Source organism: Hypomesus transpacificus, chromosome 8 (assembly GCF_021917145.1).
Source record: "Hypomesus transpacificus isolate Combined female chromosome 8, fHypTra1, whole genome shotgun sequence".
Classification (NCBI taxonomy): Eukaryota; Metazoa; Chordata; class Actinopteri; order Osmeriformes; family Osmeridae; genus Hypomesus; species Hypomesus transpacificus.
Window position 1 is genome coordinate 3,215,556 of NC_061067.1, and position 13,323 is coordinate 3,228,878.

General features: G+C 44.6%; 2 protein-coding genes across 2 annotated transcripts; one reads left to right on the top strand and one right to left on the bottom strand.

Annotated features, from left to right (window-relative positions):
- Positions 1–1,827: 1,827 nt before the first annotated feature.
- Positions 1,828–5,206, top strand: terf1 (telomeric repeat binding factor (NIMA-interacting) 1). Its single transcript, XM_047024039.1, has 10 exons — positions 1,828–2,020; positions 2,140–2,235; positions 2,349–2,473; positions 2,706–2,792; positions 2,900–3,049; positions 3,603–3,724; positions 3,876–3,899; positions 4,111–4,208; positions 4,434–4,507; positions 4,673–5,206. Exons 1-10 carry the CDS (start codon positions 1,843–1,845, stop codon positions 4,826–4,828), a joined length of 1,110 nt encoding a protein of 369 aa, XP_046879995.1. The 5' UTR covers positions 1,828–1,842; the 3' UTR covers positions 4,829–5,206.
- Positions 5,207–5,239: 33 nt separating this feature from the next.
- Positions 5,240–9,128, bottom strand: LOC124470252 (somatomedin-B and thrombospondin type-1 domain-containing protein). Its single transcript, XM_047024040.1, has 5 exons — positions 8,433–9,128; positions 7,231–7,425; positions 7,057–7,135; positions 6,195–6,371; positions 5,240–5,689 (listed from the first exon to the last, which is right to left on the bottom strand). Exons 1-5 carry the CDS (start codon positions 8,656–8,658, stop codon positions 5,572–5,574), a joined length of 795 nt encoding a protein of 264 aa, XP_046879996.1. The 5' UTR covers positions 8,659–9,128; the 3' UTR covers positions 5,240–5,571.
- Positions 9,129–13,323: the final 4,195 nt, after the last annotated feature.

A 13,323-nucleotide genomic window follows, 5' to 3' on the forward strand; every position in this document is an offset into this window, starting at 1 on the left:
ACTAGTGGACTTCCAGCTCAGACTGAATGCATTTTACGTTGATTGAGTGCTTAAATGGACAACCAACTCGACAGAAAGATACAATTTGAAGCCATATTTAAACTCAAACAGAAATATCCTTGGTCATTGGATGAATTGAACTGATTTTGATCCTAGTGAAGCCATTTAGCCTAGTCTGTCCACGCTACAACTACTTATGGTTCTCGAATCCCCATAGTATGCTTACAGGAACTTTGGTCCATTGGTAAATGGTGGGTACAGTGGGTTTCCAGGCAGAGCTGTTGGGATGTTTGTGACTGTGATGGTGGATGCAGACTTTAAACAGGTCCATTCAACCAGGGGTCAGCCATGGTTTGTCCGTCATTCTGTTAGTGTGCCCAGACTTCCAGTATCATTAAAACATGTATTTGTTTACGAGTGAGTTCTCTGTGAAATAGTCATGGAATTTTAAGTTATTTTCTTGTAAAGTAATCCATTATGTAAAAATCAACTGACACATTCATGAATAAAAAGATTTTTTTGTTTTCATTAGTCTTTTTGAAAATCCTGTTTATACTATCAGTTTACAGTTTTCTTTTTTCTCACTTGTATTTATTCCCCTCTCCATGTGACTGGATAGAAGTCCTTTATAATACAGGTAAAGTAAAGAAACTGGGTTGATTGGATTGGTTCCTTTGGGATGATGTTTGTGTGTGGATGCTGAAATTAACTCTGTGAGCTAACAGCAAAAGGACTGTGTTGTTTCGTACTGTGTCACATTCTTATTATCTTTTGTGATATAGTAAACAGCAACAAGGTTGTGTCGTTTATTTTCTATGAGAGAATGGTCTCTTGTTTCCTCCATGCATAACTACCCAACCCTGCTACTCCATGATGCATAATACTACATTGTTTGTTACCATGTCTTTGTGTATTCTGCCTCTTATTTTTGGATTTTGTTTGTTTTAAACTCTACTCTTGTTCAGTTTTGAAGGACAGTACCAGTAGACACCTTTTGAGCTGCAGACTGTTTCTGTACAAAGCAGCATATTTGTATGCATGTAGTAGTCCAAGCTGTTTGTGACCACGGAATACTTTGTCATAGTACATGTATATCAACATTTCTGTAGAGCATTGTTCCACATAATGTCTACTAGCATATGCAGGATAACAAATAAATGTGTATATAACTGATGTGTGTGTCTTCTTTTATTTGCAAACAGAGAAATGTATAAAGACTCTACTGCTACTACTACTAAACCATGTAGTTTCACTAATTAATCAATTCAAGCAATCACAAATAGCAATAATTGTTCCATTAATCAACTCAAGACAGTCATGTTCAAAATTGCAAACTTGCAATAGGTGCCCTTATTATAATTAACTAATTCAGCAGTGATAAAAAAAACGGTATTTTCATTCCAGTGCACACAATTAATTGACCGTGCCTTCAAAATTATGCTAATATTTTTTTTCTCTGTAAGCAATACGTTTCAAATAAATCTCCGCAGAGGCAACATGCACTGTGAAAATCAGATCAACATACGTAGGCTACTGTGGAAGACTAGTGAAGAGAGAGTGTAGTCTGGTTTTTTTTCAAGATTTTGTCATAGTAATGTTATCACAGTGACACGTGGGTCCTGGGTTATGGAACTGATAGGGGGATAACTATAGTAATGATCTAACTTTGGATAATATTTTAAAGGTTCTGGTGAATATTTATACACCAACCACGTTATTTAAATACAGCTGCAGTGTTGCCTCCGAGACACTAGAGGTCCCTGTAGAACCAAGCTAACGTTCTCTTTGTAGTCGCGCGGAAATTGAAACACAAACCCTTCAAAGTTTTCAAAACACACAGACATGGCGGCTGATACAAGTAAACTGGATACACCTAGCACGGATGATGATATGGTGGAATTTTCGGAAGTTACAACTCTTTGTAAACGATGGATGATTGACTTTCATTTTGTCAGTATGTGTCGTTACTTTAAGGAGGATCAACTAGAGGAATTTGAGAAAACGGTCATTAATTTGGACTGTAAGTTGTGATGTAAACATTAGCTCTAGGCTAACCGATGGCTCTGGGCTAAACCACCAACAAGCTACTACGGTACAGTGGCAGCAAACTGATATCAACATTTTTGCATTTAATTTCAGCAATACTTGGGAGTATGCCTCTTATTAACTTCGATTTATCCGAGAAGAGAAGCATAGCGGGGTTCGTCACGAGGGTAATGCACGGGAAGGATTTGGGTAAGTTACATATCTTTTGCAAAGCTTAATGAAGTATTGTTGCTTGTGTCATTAGCATCAATACAATAGCTAGCATCAGCTGGTGGTATTAACGTCAGTAATCTTCGTTACAGACATGCATTATGATGGGGTTGAAGTGACACCTCTTATTTCTGCCATCAACATTTGGAAACTACTCAAAGAAACGGTGGCAGACGACCGTCTTTTTGACGACATTACCAATCTCTTATATGTTCAGGTAAAGTCAAATGCCCCACAGCTTTCACTTTCCCCTGTTGTCCTTTTTTTTCTTGTTCCCAGGCCCGATTGATCCTTCTATTTCTAGGAAAGTGCCGTAGAGTTCTTTTCAGGAATCTAATAATAATGTTGCTAGTCAGAATTAACGGCTGGCATATTGCATGTGCATTTGCTTTTGACTAACATACGTTAATCATTTAAAGATAAGAAAAACGTTGTTGCTTCTTCTCCAGTCGGTGGCTGTGTGCTTGGAGACGGGTCAATGCTCCATGGCCTCCACTGTCCTCAAGTGGCTGTTGGAGGAATGTAAAATCTCACGGGTTAGACTCAATCTTGTATATGATATGATTATGTCATGAAACACATAGTTATAACCTTCCCCTCTGCATTGGCATTTGGTGAGAGCTGTACCCCTGGCTCTCCACAGAATTTGGGGATCAAGCTGTCATCCATCATAAAGAGGAAGGACACCTACCACGAGTACATCCTCAACTTCAGCTTCGCTCACCTATTGGATGCCATCCAGAACTTTCTGGAGGCCTACCTGAAACTGCACCCTTGTGACTTCCTCCTCAAGGTGCTAAAACACATTTCAATGTTTGCATACTAACAGGAAGCATCTAACCCTAACCTGCCAGCAGTATTGACTATAGTCAACCCCGCCAGATTTATTGATCAACACATGATGTATTATTATCTTGAAGTACAGTCAGTGTGAACTTAAATGTGTTTAAAGGAGCCAGATGGTCTTGGCTGATGCCAATGTGTGCTCCAGTGAACCAAGCCATTGTTCAAACAGGAAAAGGTTTAGATATAATAATGGAAACCAATTTTCTGCTCCACCATATTCCCCATAATGAGACCTGTTCCTTGTGGAGCCTATGAACCACTGAAGAGGCCTGTAATGCTAGCTGCTAGTCAAGCCCTTTCCTATGAGTAATGGTCCACTGACTGATCCTGGTCATGCATTAACAGTCAGATCTAATTGGAGCTGTCAGTCAGATCTGCAGTTTTGAATTCAACCATGTTGAATTAGGTGTTCTCTTATGTTGTAGCTGCCGGGTAAAGGTTGAGGGCACAGTGTCGACCCAGGGGGTTGTGTGTTTGTAAAGCTTGTATCTGTCCCCAAGGCTGCCACCAAGGTTGTCACCAAGGTGGTTAAGGTATGCGCTGACCAGCTGGAGGACTCAGGGCCTGAAGAGAGTGAAGCACAGTCAGAGTCAACCAGTGAATCCACCCCAGTCACTCAGGAGTAAGTCGCTGTTCAGATATTCTCTAAAGAAAACGGTCTGGCGTTTAAAAAAACATAACGGTCCACAGTAGTGTGCGCTGCTGTTTCAACAACTGTCTATAATGCTTTTAATATTCAAGTCTGAATATGTTATGTGCCTTGTTTCATACAGTAACAAAGAAACCCCGGTTAAGAGGTGAGTATAAAAGACACAGTTCTGCCCTGAGTGATTGAGAGAGTCTCCTTGCTATGTGAATGTTCACGGCTAACGCCAGCAGCATGCTCCAGTCTGTCGCTTGGCCCATACATGTAGTCATCAAGGCAGCACAGAGAGTTATGGACAATTACATTAAGGGCAAATGCAGGGGCAAACGGAACATCTCGCATGATATAGTGCTTCTCCTCAGACCCAAAAAGAAACTGCTGTCAACTAAGAATGAGCTACCGTGGAAACCTGAATCTGGCAAGAAGCCCGTGGTTGTACTCAGGAGGATCGGAAACGGAGGTGGGTTCTCCCTTTCCATCAGAACGTGATCCAGCACAGCCATTTGTTTACATCGTGTTCACCTATATACTGTATGTGTGTGTACTTGTATGTTCATTCCATTTTTACTTGTCATCTCTGAAGCTAATGATTGAACATTCATCTGTGGGTTTATCAGTAGATAATTATACTGCAACGGAAACATTTGAAAACTAGAGTGCGTTTGTTTGCGCCTGTTATTAACAGAAGACGGAGATCGGCTGCAGTCGGGAGCAGCTTCGCCAGCCCACCCTGCGTTGAAGAGCAGAGGCAAGCGGAAGGTCAGTAACACCAATGTTCACCTGGATAGGGGGTCCAGTACGGAGGCTGCACAGCAGACACACTGCAAGCTTCCAGAAATAAGTCAAGCTTCGAGACTTGAGGGTTGCACCATGTGTTGTTGTGTGTTCCTGCTAGCTCATGGCCTGTGTGTTGTCGTTTGTCAGTGGACAGCGTTGCAGGATCAGAAGATTATTCAGGGCGTGAACCGCTACGGCGAGGGAAAGTGGTCTCAAATCCTGCTTTTCTACAACTTTGGGAGTCGCACCGGTGTCATGCTCAAAGACCGCTGGAGGATTCTGAAGAAGCAGAAAAGGGATTAAAGATGCTCTCTGATTGTACCTGAGCTGCCCTAAATGAATTACATTTGGGGCAACTTTTTATGCTTGAGGACGTGAACCCATGTCTTGATAGTACGTTTGACTTTACAATATGTTTTAGCATGAAATGCATCGCTTTTTAATGTGTTCAACATACAAAACTCAATGGCTCATGTCTCTGTTGTAGGATGCAGCTTTGACCACCTGCTGTTCAATTTTTCCTTCATAGTTATGCATCATAGGAGCTTGAACAGATACTGCTTGAATGTTCTACTCTAATGTGTGTAAGGGCTCCACAAGTATGGTGGCATGTTTTGAGTAGGTCATGTTTAGCTACTACCAGCAGAGGGCGAAAAACGTCCAATGCTTATCTAACTAGATGGGATTTTGTGTTCAAAACATTGGGGACAAATTTATTGTATTCAATTTATTGTACATTTTACACAAGTTGTATTATACATACTTTTCAATTCATCTTGCAAATGTAAGGGGTTGTGCTTTGTATGTATGGGAACAGTAAAAAATCACATTCCAGCCACCAAAAGGCTGACATTACAAGTTTTCTATTTGTATTATTTCTTTGTCCTCCTTTAGAGACTCATGAGATGTATAATGGTGGAGCAGTATGTTTATGTCTCTATAACTTACTGAATGCATGCTGAATCTTAAAATAAATAATGTGGTATTCTGGTCCAGCTGGAAGTATCTCAGCCAGTCGTGCTTTGTGGTAAGATGAATGTTGAGACTTATATGAAGACAAAGCTGTGAACCTGCGGACAGGAACAGTGCTGGGTCCTCTGGACTCTCTTCCAAGTCCCTCTGCAGCGAGGGTTCCCCACCGCCTGCCACTGGAGTAGAGCATCACTGCAACACACACAGGGACATACCGTCAGAGCATCTCATGCTGACGTTTCATACGAGTGTTCAGAAAGCCTTTTGTAGGCAACTGTAGGATGTCAAATACCAAGGCTTATGTGGCACTATCGTCAAGCGGAGTTCAGTGTGCTTAACCGGTGAAATCGTTTAGCAGGAGGGGTTTATTTTGGGCATTTTCTGTTGCAAGGAGTAGAGTGATGGGAGGTGATATGTAGGGCAAGTTTCAGCCCTAAAGGAACACTTGCACCAATACCACATTTTAGAAATGTGCAAAGGTCATGTTCACAGGAGAGTGGTGAGGGGTCCAGACTGACCAGTACAAAGACATGACTGTGGTCACTCCAACACTCACGCCTGTGTGTGTGTGTGAACATGTTTTCCTGAGTCACATGTTACAGCTCAAGCACAGGAAAAGGCTGACAACATCTTGTGTAGCCAGCTTGTCTTTCAGTTTTTGGACATTTTGCCAGTTGATCTCCCTGTCACTCCATACCTGTCAGATTCCTGTCCGTCTCCTTGGCAGCTGCTGCTGTGGTTCTGCATTGCAGGTGGTTGGCAGGCCACACAGACTGTGTAACCTTCCCTTAAGTACTGCATCCATTGTGTGTGTGGCTGGTTCTCCACTGTGCAGTGAGGGGTGAGAGACTCCATCTTGTATTTCATACAGAACCTGGTAGAGAACAGGTTGGATATATGCAGTTGGTGCCAGGTTCTTTTAAATACTTGATCTATTCATGAGCAAAAGCACCTTACAGGAATATTTGAACCGATAACGTCTTGATCCCCAGTCAAATGCTCTACCACTGAGCTGTACCCCTTTTTGGTATTGTCCATTGACGCTACTCTTGTAGAATGCAGTTAGACCATGTTGACAGTGTTATGAGTCTTTGTTTGGGATCTTGGTAAGGCAGACCTAAAGCTGGGTGTGGTCTGTCTGTTCATATCTGACCCCCCCTTTAGGCCTCAGTTCTTTGTAGGCTACTATACTGCCATTCACGTTTTGGAGAGCAGTGTTTAATTTCAAAGGGCTTTGCAAAGAATCATAAAGCTGACAGCATAGTGGGTGTGTGGGTGGGTGTGTGTGTGCGTGTGTGCGTGCGTGTGTGTGTGTGTTACAGCCAGGTGTCCAGGTGAGCAGGCACATTTGTGTACTTTACTCTGAGAGGCTAATGGGCTGTTTTTGTCACAATAAGGGTCACAGTGATGACCATGAACTTTCACACACTTAAAATGAGGCTTCGCCTATGACTTCAATATTCGTTTTCCCTGAAATTCCAGCTCTCTTTTTCTGCGATAATACATACAGTATCTTATCTTTGTGTTTTGTGTAATGTAGACTGTGATGAGAAACATACCCAGGGTCCAAAGAGGTTCCATTGACATCATGCTTTGGCCTTCCTCTACCAAACTTAATGCTGGTGATGAATGCTGGACCTGAGCAAAGAATAATTTTGATACACCAAATCTAGTGTCATATTAAAATGCTAAAATTATTCAAATGTGTGGGTGTGTGCTGCCAGCCTGAGTACCTATATTGACTCCACAGTGAGTCCCCTGGTGGTCTCTGTATTCCCTGCAGCCAGCCTTCTCCTCCACACTGGAGCATGGCTCTCCGCTGTTTCTCGACTCCTGCAGGATGTGCCTCCGGCGGACTCTCAGCGAGGGCTGGCAGGGCTGGGAGCAGCCGCTCCAGTAACTCCACTCAGTCACCACACACGGCTGGGCTGGAGGGCCACACACAGGAGACACGAGGTGGGGACCAACACGAGGTGGGGACCAATACGAGGTGGGGACCAACACGAGGTGGGGACCAACACGAGGTGGGGACCAACACGAGGTGGGGACCAACAAGATGTGGGGACCAGGACTAAGCCTAAACTCACTACTGAACAGTAACCAACTATTACATCGTTGGTCTGTTTGTGGAGTTGTTTTCGAAAAACAGTAGGGTGCATGAATACAGTCAGTAATGTCTGTCACTGAGTAGTTAGACAATCAACAGTGTCTTAATGAATGCACTTTTCCAGTGGAGTGTGCATGCAAAGTAGAGTATGTAACCTGTCGAAGTGGAAGTTGGACTCGGTTGGAAATTGATTTGGACTTGAAGAATTTGTGCTTCCTTCTTAAACCCTGAGTGGCTTGAGAACAGGCCAAATGAACTTGAGTCCATTCAACCATTTAATCCTGTGATTTTCTTTCCAGTAGACCCTCAAGCCTTTTTGAGATTTGAGCTTTGATGTTGAGCAGAATGTAAGATGTGGTATGAGGTGCAGTGTGTTCATCTGACATACCAAAACTGCTTAGAAAGTCAAATGATTAATACATTCAGATACATTTAGGATAATGTGATTGACCTTCCCCACCAGTTACTTTTCAATGCTTCCATATCAAACACACGCCTCGTGACAGAAGTATCAGTGTACAGTACTGAGGAGAAAGCATTTTTTTTTTTTTAGAAGAGACTGCCCTGGGCCCAGAGGTAGATAGCTGGAGATAGTTATCAAGAAGCTCTCAGATACAGAGGGAACTTACAGTATGGACGTTTGCCAGTTGGTGAGTCGTACAAGGAAATACCAAGTGTGTTGGCCAGTATACGTGCCATTCTTTTAAAAGGTGACAGCATTTATTTTCAACGTTATCGCACGTGCACTTGTTGTGTATTCTGGCTTTCTATTTCTTTCTTTTGGCTCAGTTTCGATGTCTGACTTTATAGCATAGTGACGTCTCTTACCTGGACACTCTGTGGAGTAGTCGAAGCAGCAGTCCTTGGTCCTGATGCAGCCCTCGTCACAGTAACACGTTCCATATACTCGGTCCATCCTCCAATCGGTCGTCACACAGGTAAGGTCTGTGCCTTGACAACACTTTCCAGAGCACCCCCCCTCCACTAAGTGGTACATTCCCAAAGCAGCTGCCACCAACAGCATGCTGGCATACTCCCCAAAGGACCACATCATCGGGTGTTAAAAAAGGGGGGCACACCAAATGGCAACCTCTGTGCTACCCACACAAATACACAGAAGAAAGTTTGTGTACGTGTCTGTTTTTCCCACACAGTCTCTACGTGTGTGCTCTTCTCAGTGTGTTTACTCCCTTACAGGCTACATGTCTCCCTTGGTGTCAGTCGAGAGATCGAACACCGACCTAGTCCAACCCAGTCTAGTCCAGGCTAAAGCTGCCACACAAGCCCTTGTGACCTGAAATTCCTGCGTCCAGCTTGTTCTCCACTCCACCCCTCTATTTGCCCCTAGCAGTAGGACTACTCTGTAGCCCCAAGAAGCAGCAACTCCACTCAGGCTCTGCTCATTCTGTCTCTGCGCACACTGGGATGTGCCTATTGGGTGTATTCAGTCCCACTCCCAGACCTTACCCTCCAGGGAATCACTCCTTCCCTCTCAGATGGAGTCCCTCCCTCCTGTCTGTCCGACAGGAGGAGACTCACAAACACAACAGAGAGAGAGAGAGGAGGGGCGGAGTTGTGTGCCCACCCTCCCTCCACCTACCTTTTATTCGCTCTCTTTCTCTTAGTCTCTCTCTCTATCTCTCTCTATCTCTCCCTCTCTCTCTCTCTCTCTCTCTCTCTCTCTCTCTCTCTTTCTCTCTCTCTCTCTCTCTCCCTCTCTCTCTCTGTCTCTCCCTCTCCCTCTCCCTCTCCCTCTCCCTCTCCCTCTCCCTCTCCCTCTCCCTCTCCCTCTCCCTCTCTCTCTCTCTCTCTCTCTCTCTCTCTCTTCTCTCCCTCTCTCTCTCTCTCTCTCTCTCTCTCTCTCTCTCTCCCTCTCCCTCTCTCTCTCTCTCTCTCTCTCTCTCTCTCTCTGTCTCTCCCTCTCCCCTCTCTGTCTTTCTCTCTCTCTCTCTCTCTCTCTCTCTCTCTCTCTCTCTCTCTCTCTCTCTCTCTCTCTCTCTCTCTCTCTATCTGTATTTTGTTCTGTGTAAGTCGGTCTTGCCCAGCAGGTCTGTGCCACCTTGTGTCTCAGTCTGAGACAACAGAGGCAGTGGGAGGAATGTGAGCTGTTGGCCAGTCTCCAGGTCATAGCGGGAGGGGTGTGTGTGTGTATGTGTGGGGTGTGGGGTTGTTGTACCGTCGTACAGGTCACCCTTTTGGTTGTAGCCTCCTTCTGTCCTTTTACTTTTCCCCTGATGTTGTCTGTTTATATATGCTTAAAAGACCGACCAAAGGATTTCAAGAGATTCCCTGATAGCATGGATTAAATGTGGATTTGTGCCTACACCGGGTCACTGTCAGCACCCGTCCCACTGGGAATCTTTGCCTGATCAGGTGACTTCACTGTGATTTAGTGGATGTGATGCTTCATAGCTGCAGTAGCACAACTTCTACAAGGTTTGACAGTGAAAGCTGTTAAGTTGCAAGAGGTGTGCTTGCGAAAGAATTTGTGCCAGCCTTATGTTTGTATTGGATACATTTAAATTACATTAAAATGTTCCATCATCAATTGGAGTCCCCTTCAAATCAAAATGTATCTCCAATCCTGACAGTCAGATTATTGATATAGTGCAGATGTAGTGTGTACAGGGGCCCTGGATGAGTGAGCAGTGCTTTCTATTAGGCCTCCACTCCTGCGCTCTGGAGGAGCTTGTGACTGATAGGAAGCCACGCCCAGCTGGGTCCAGTCAGGGTTAAGCCCCCCCTGTTGCACGTGAACCCAGGAGATGTTTGAAGAGGGGGAGATGGCCACTTCTGGCCCCTCTCCTACTGACCATCTCTCTCCTATCCTTTGATTCTCCTTCGCGTCAAAGAGTAGGTTGGTCAAGCAGCGTTAATAGCCTCCTTCATCACCATCAAGCAGGCAGATAGACCTCAGCCAGCCTACTCAGACCAGTGTGACCTCTTGAAGAATGGATAGTGTGTCTTGATGTTTTCTTGTACATTGTTCCGAGTTGTGTTGTGAGAATATTTTATTGAGTTTATCTGACCCATGAAAAAAGGGAGTGTAAAAGGAATTTGACAATGAGACAACATCAGGCAGTGGATAACTTATCTATTCAAACCACCCTCTATGATCAAATATTGACACAGGTGTCTGGAAATTGTTATGTGTGGTTTTCTATTGTATAAAGCTGCAACAGATTTTTTTTTTGAAACACTGCTTTTGTAGTTTAAGATAAATATACAAAGTGAACTTGTTGGAAATTATTCATTTGGTCCAAACAATGCTTGCTGACTGGGAATTCCAACTGTATCAAAGTCTGAGAGGGTTTGCGAAGTAAAGGCATGTTAGAAATGCACATCAAAGACTGTGTGTTTTAGCCTGACAAGCCTCTCACCCTTGACATCCTGCCCTTGTATGAGAAAATACCTGTGATGCTTTGTGCGTGTACATTTGTGTTATTGTGTGTGTTGGTATGTGATCGAGTGAGCATGTGGATGGTTAAGCATTCACTGCAGACAACCTAAGTCTCATGTATCCTGTTAGGTGAAAAGCATGCACACCCTTGCTTTCTCACTCTCCCTACTTCTCTCTCTCTCGTACACACATAAACACACCTTTTATCTGTTCTGACTGGGTTTGGTCAGGCATACGCACATGATCTAAATCATTGATGAAACAGGAGACTTTCCCAGAGGCCTGTGTCAGCTCTGCTGTGGATTTTCATGTGACATCAAAGACAGTGCAAGGTATTGGTATCAAGCAGAGTGCTGTGCATTGCACCGCATCACATGATCTCCTCGATGTTAGGCTCACACTTCCTGTCATGTAAATGACGCTTCCAGGAACGTGGAGGAATATGAGAGGAACAGGAGAAGGGTGGGGGGGGGGGGCTGGAGGAGCAGAGCACAAAGTGATAGTGAACAGCATGCCTCAGGCTCTTGTGCAGGAGTCGAGGAGACAGTGGAGTTGTTCCCAGGTCAATCTTGTCTGCATGGGGAATCCGAAACAGTTCTGGTCTCCATGGTAACCGCTGGCCTGGGCCGCTATGGGGACAAATACTTTACTCACCAATGGATGTGGGTTTGACCTGTTTGTTTCCGATACTTGTTGTCACGGTGATGTGACAGCATGATCGCTGACCATCAGCACTGGCTTGCTTCTCTCCTCCTCTTTCTTTCTTTCTTTCTATCTCTCTCTCTCTCTCCTCTCTCTCTCTCTCTCTCTCTCTCTCACTCAATCTCTTTCTCTCTCTTTCACTCTCTCTATTTCTTTCTCTCTCTCTCCTTCTCCATCTCTCTCTACCCTCTATTCAAGTCACATGAAAATGTGACTTCTCCTCACAACAGCATGCATACAGCACTCCTCACTGTCAAATCCAAAACATGAGTTACGAGGCATTTACAAATGTTTGACCAGTCAGTAAGATTTAGAGGCATGGATTATTTAATTAAATATATTTATTTTTCCTGATGGCTTCAGCTGTGTGGCTGTGTTTTGAATGAAGTTCTTTGTCCGACCTTATCTGGAGAATTTACTGCTGTCTGTCTCTCCCAGTCTGCACTCCTCTGCTCACAGTTTCAAGCAAGTCATCAAGCAGTTTATGCAGTCATCATATTTCCATGTGTGTATATACATGTGGGGTTTTTTTTCCTTGTAATTTTTCTTTTAAATGTGTCTAATCTGTTTTGGTAAAACTGTGTGTAACTGTGTGTAAACTGTGCAGAAAGAGAGAGAGACAGAGAGAGAGACAGAGAGGGAGAGAGAGAGGGAGAGAGAGAGAGAGACAGAGAGAGAGAGACAGAGACAGAGAGAGAGACAGAGAGAGAAAGACAGAGAGAGAGAGAGAGAGAGAGAGAGAGAGAGAGAGAGAGAGAGAGAGAGAGAGAGAGAGAGAGAGAGAGAGAGAGAGAGAGAGAGAGAGAGAGAGAGAGAGACAGACAGACACAGACACAGACACAGACACAGACACAGACACAGACACAGACACAGACACAGACACAGACACAGACACAGACACAGACACAGACACAGACACAGACACAGACACAGACACAGAGACAGAGAGAGGACAACCACAGCTGTGAAGGATCCTGGACATCCTCGCCATCAATCAATGTCTCATGTCACATCCACATTTCCATGAATTAATCATTTCGGTTAATTAGACGAGTGTACTGCTGCTGCACACCCCTAATTCATGTTCCAGGGTTATTAACGGACAAATGGCATGTATCTGTTAGCTCAGAGATACCATCACACTGTACCTGGTCGACTTGTGATCCCCTGATCCTGCCTCTCCAACTCTCCACTCAGCTGACATGATGAGTCAGCCCTCTAACGAGGCATCATTAATTAGCAGAAATGGCTGTCAGGTGTGTAATGGATGGGAGCCCCTTCACCTGCAGAAGGACACCTCCATGTTTCACATCAGTCCAAGAGGCTGATGAGGCGCTGCCAACCAGCAAGTCACCTTGGCCCCCGTGGAGAAGGGTGATGATAAAGACAGCGAGGATGAGGAGGAGAATGGAGGCGGTGATGAAGGTCGGTCCTCCGCCTGCGATGTGGCCCCGCTGCGTCCCTCACCCCACCCGCCATTAACACGTATGTAAATCATCATGCTGGCATGAGCGTGTTCCTGGATGGACAGCTGAAACATGTGCTGTGGGGAGTGGATGGAGGCAGAGGGGAGCGTGACCCCAGTCTTTTAGGAGGGGGAGTGATGGTGCTCATCTC

Excerpts from the sequence above, each read along its gene's own strand:
- terf1 (XM_047024039.1), top strand. The coding sequence starts at position 1,843 with ATGGCGGCTGATACAAGTAAACTGGATACACCTAGCACGGATGATGAT. Across the intron at positions 3,900-4,110 it reads AAAGAAACCCCGGTTAAGAG|ACCCAAAAAGAAACTGCTGT; the intron begins GTGAGTATAAAA and ends GCTTCTCCTCAG. Across the intron at positions 4,508-4,672 it reads AGAGCAGAGGCAAGCGGAAG|TGGACAGCGTTGCAGGATCA; the intron begins GTCAGTAACACC and ends GTCGTTTGTCAG.
- LOC124470252 (XM_047024040.1), bottom strand. The coding sequence starts at position 8,658 with ATGATGTGGTCCTTTGGGGAGTATGCCAGCATGCTGTTGGTGGCAGCT. Across the intron at positions 7,136-7,230 it reads TCACTGTGGAGTCAATATAG|GTCCAGCATTCATCACCAGC; the intron begins GTACTCAGGCTG and ends TTCTTTGCTCAG. Across the intron at positions 5,690-6,194 it reads GACGGACAGGAATCTGACAG|TGATGCTCTACTCCAGTGGC; the intron begins GTATGGAGTGAC and ends TGTGTGTTGCAG.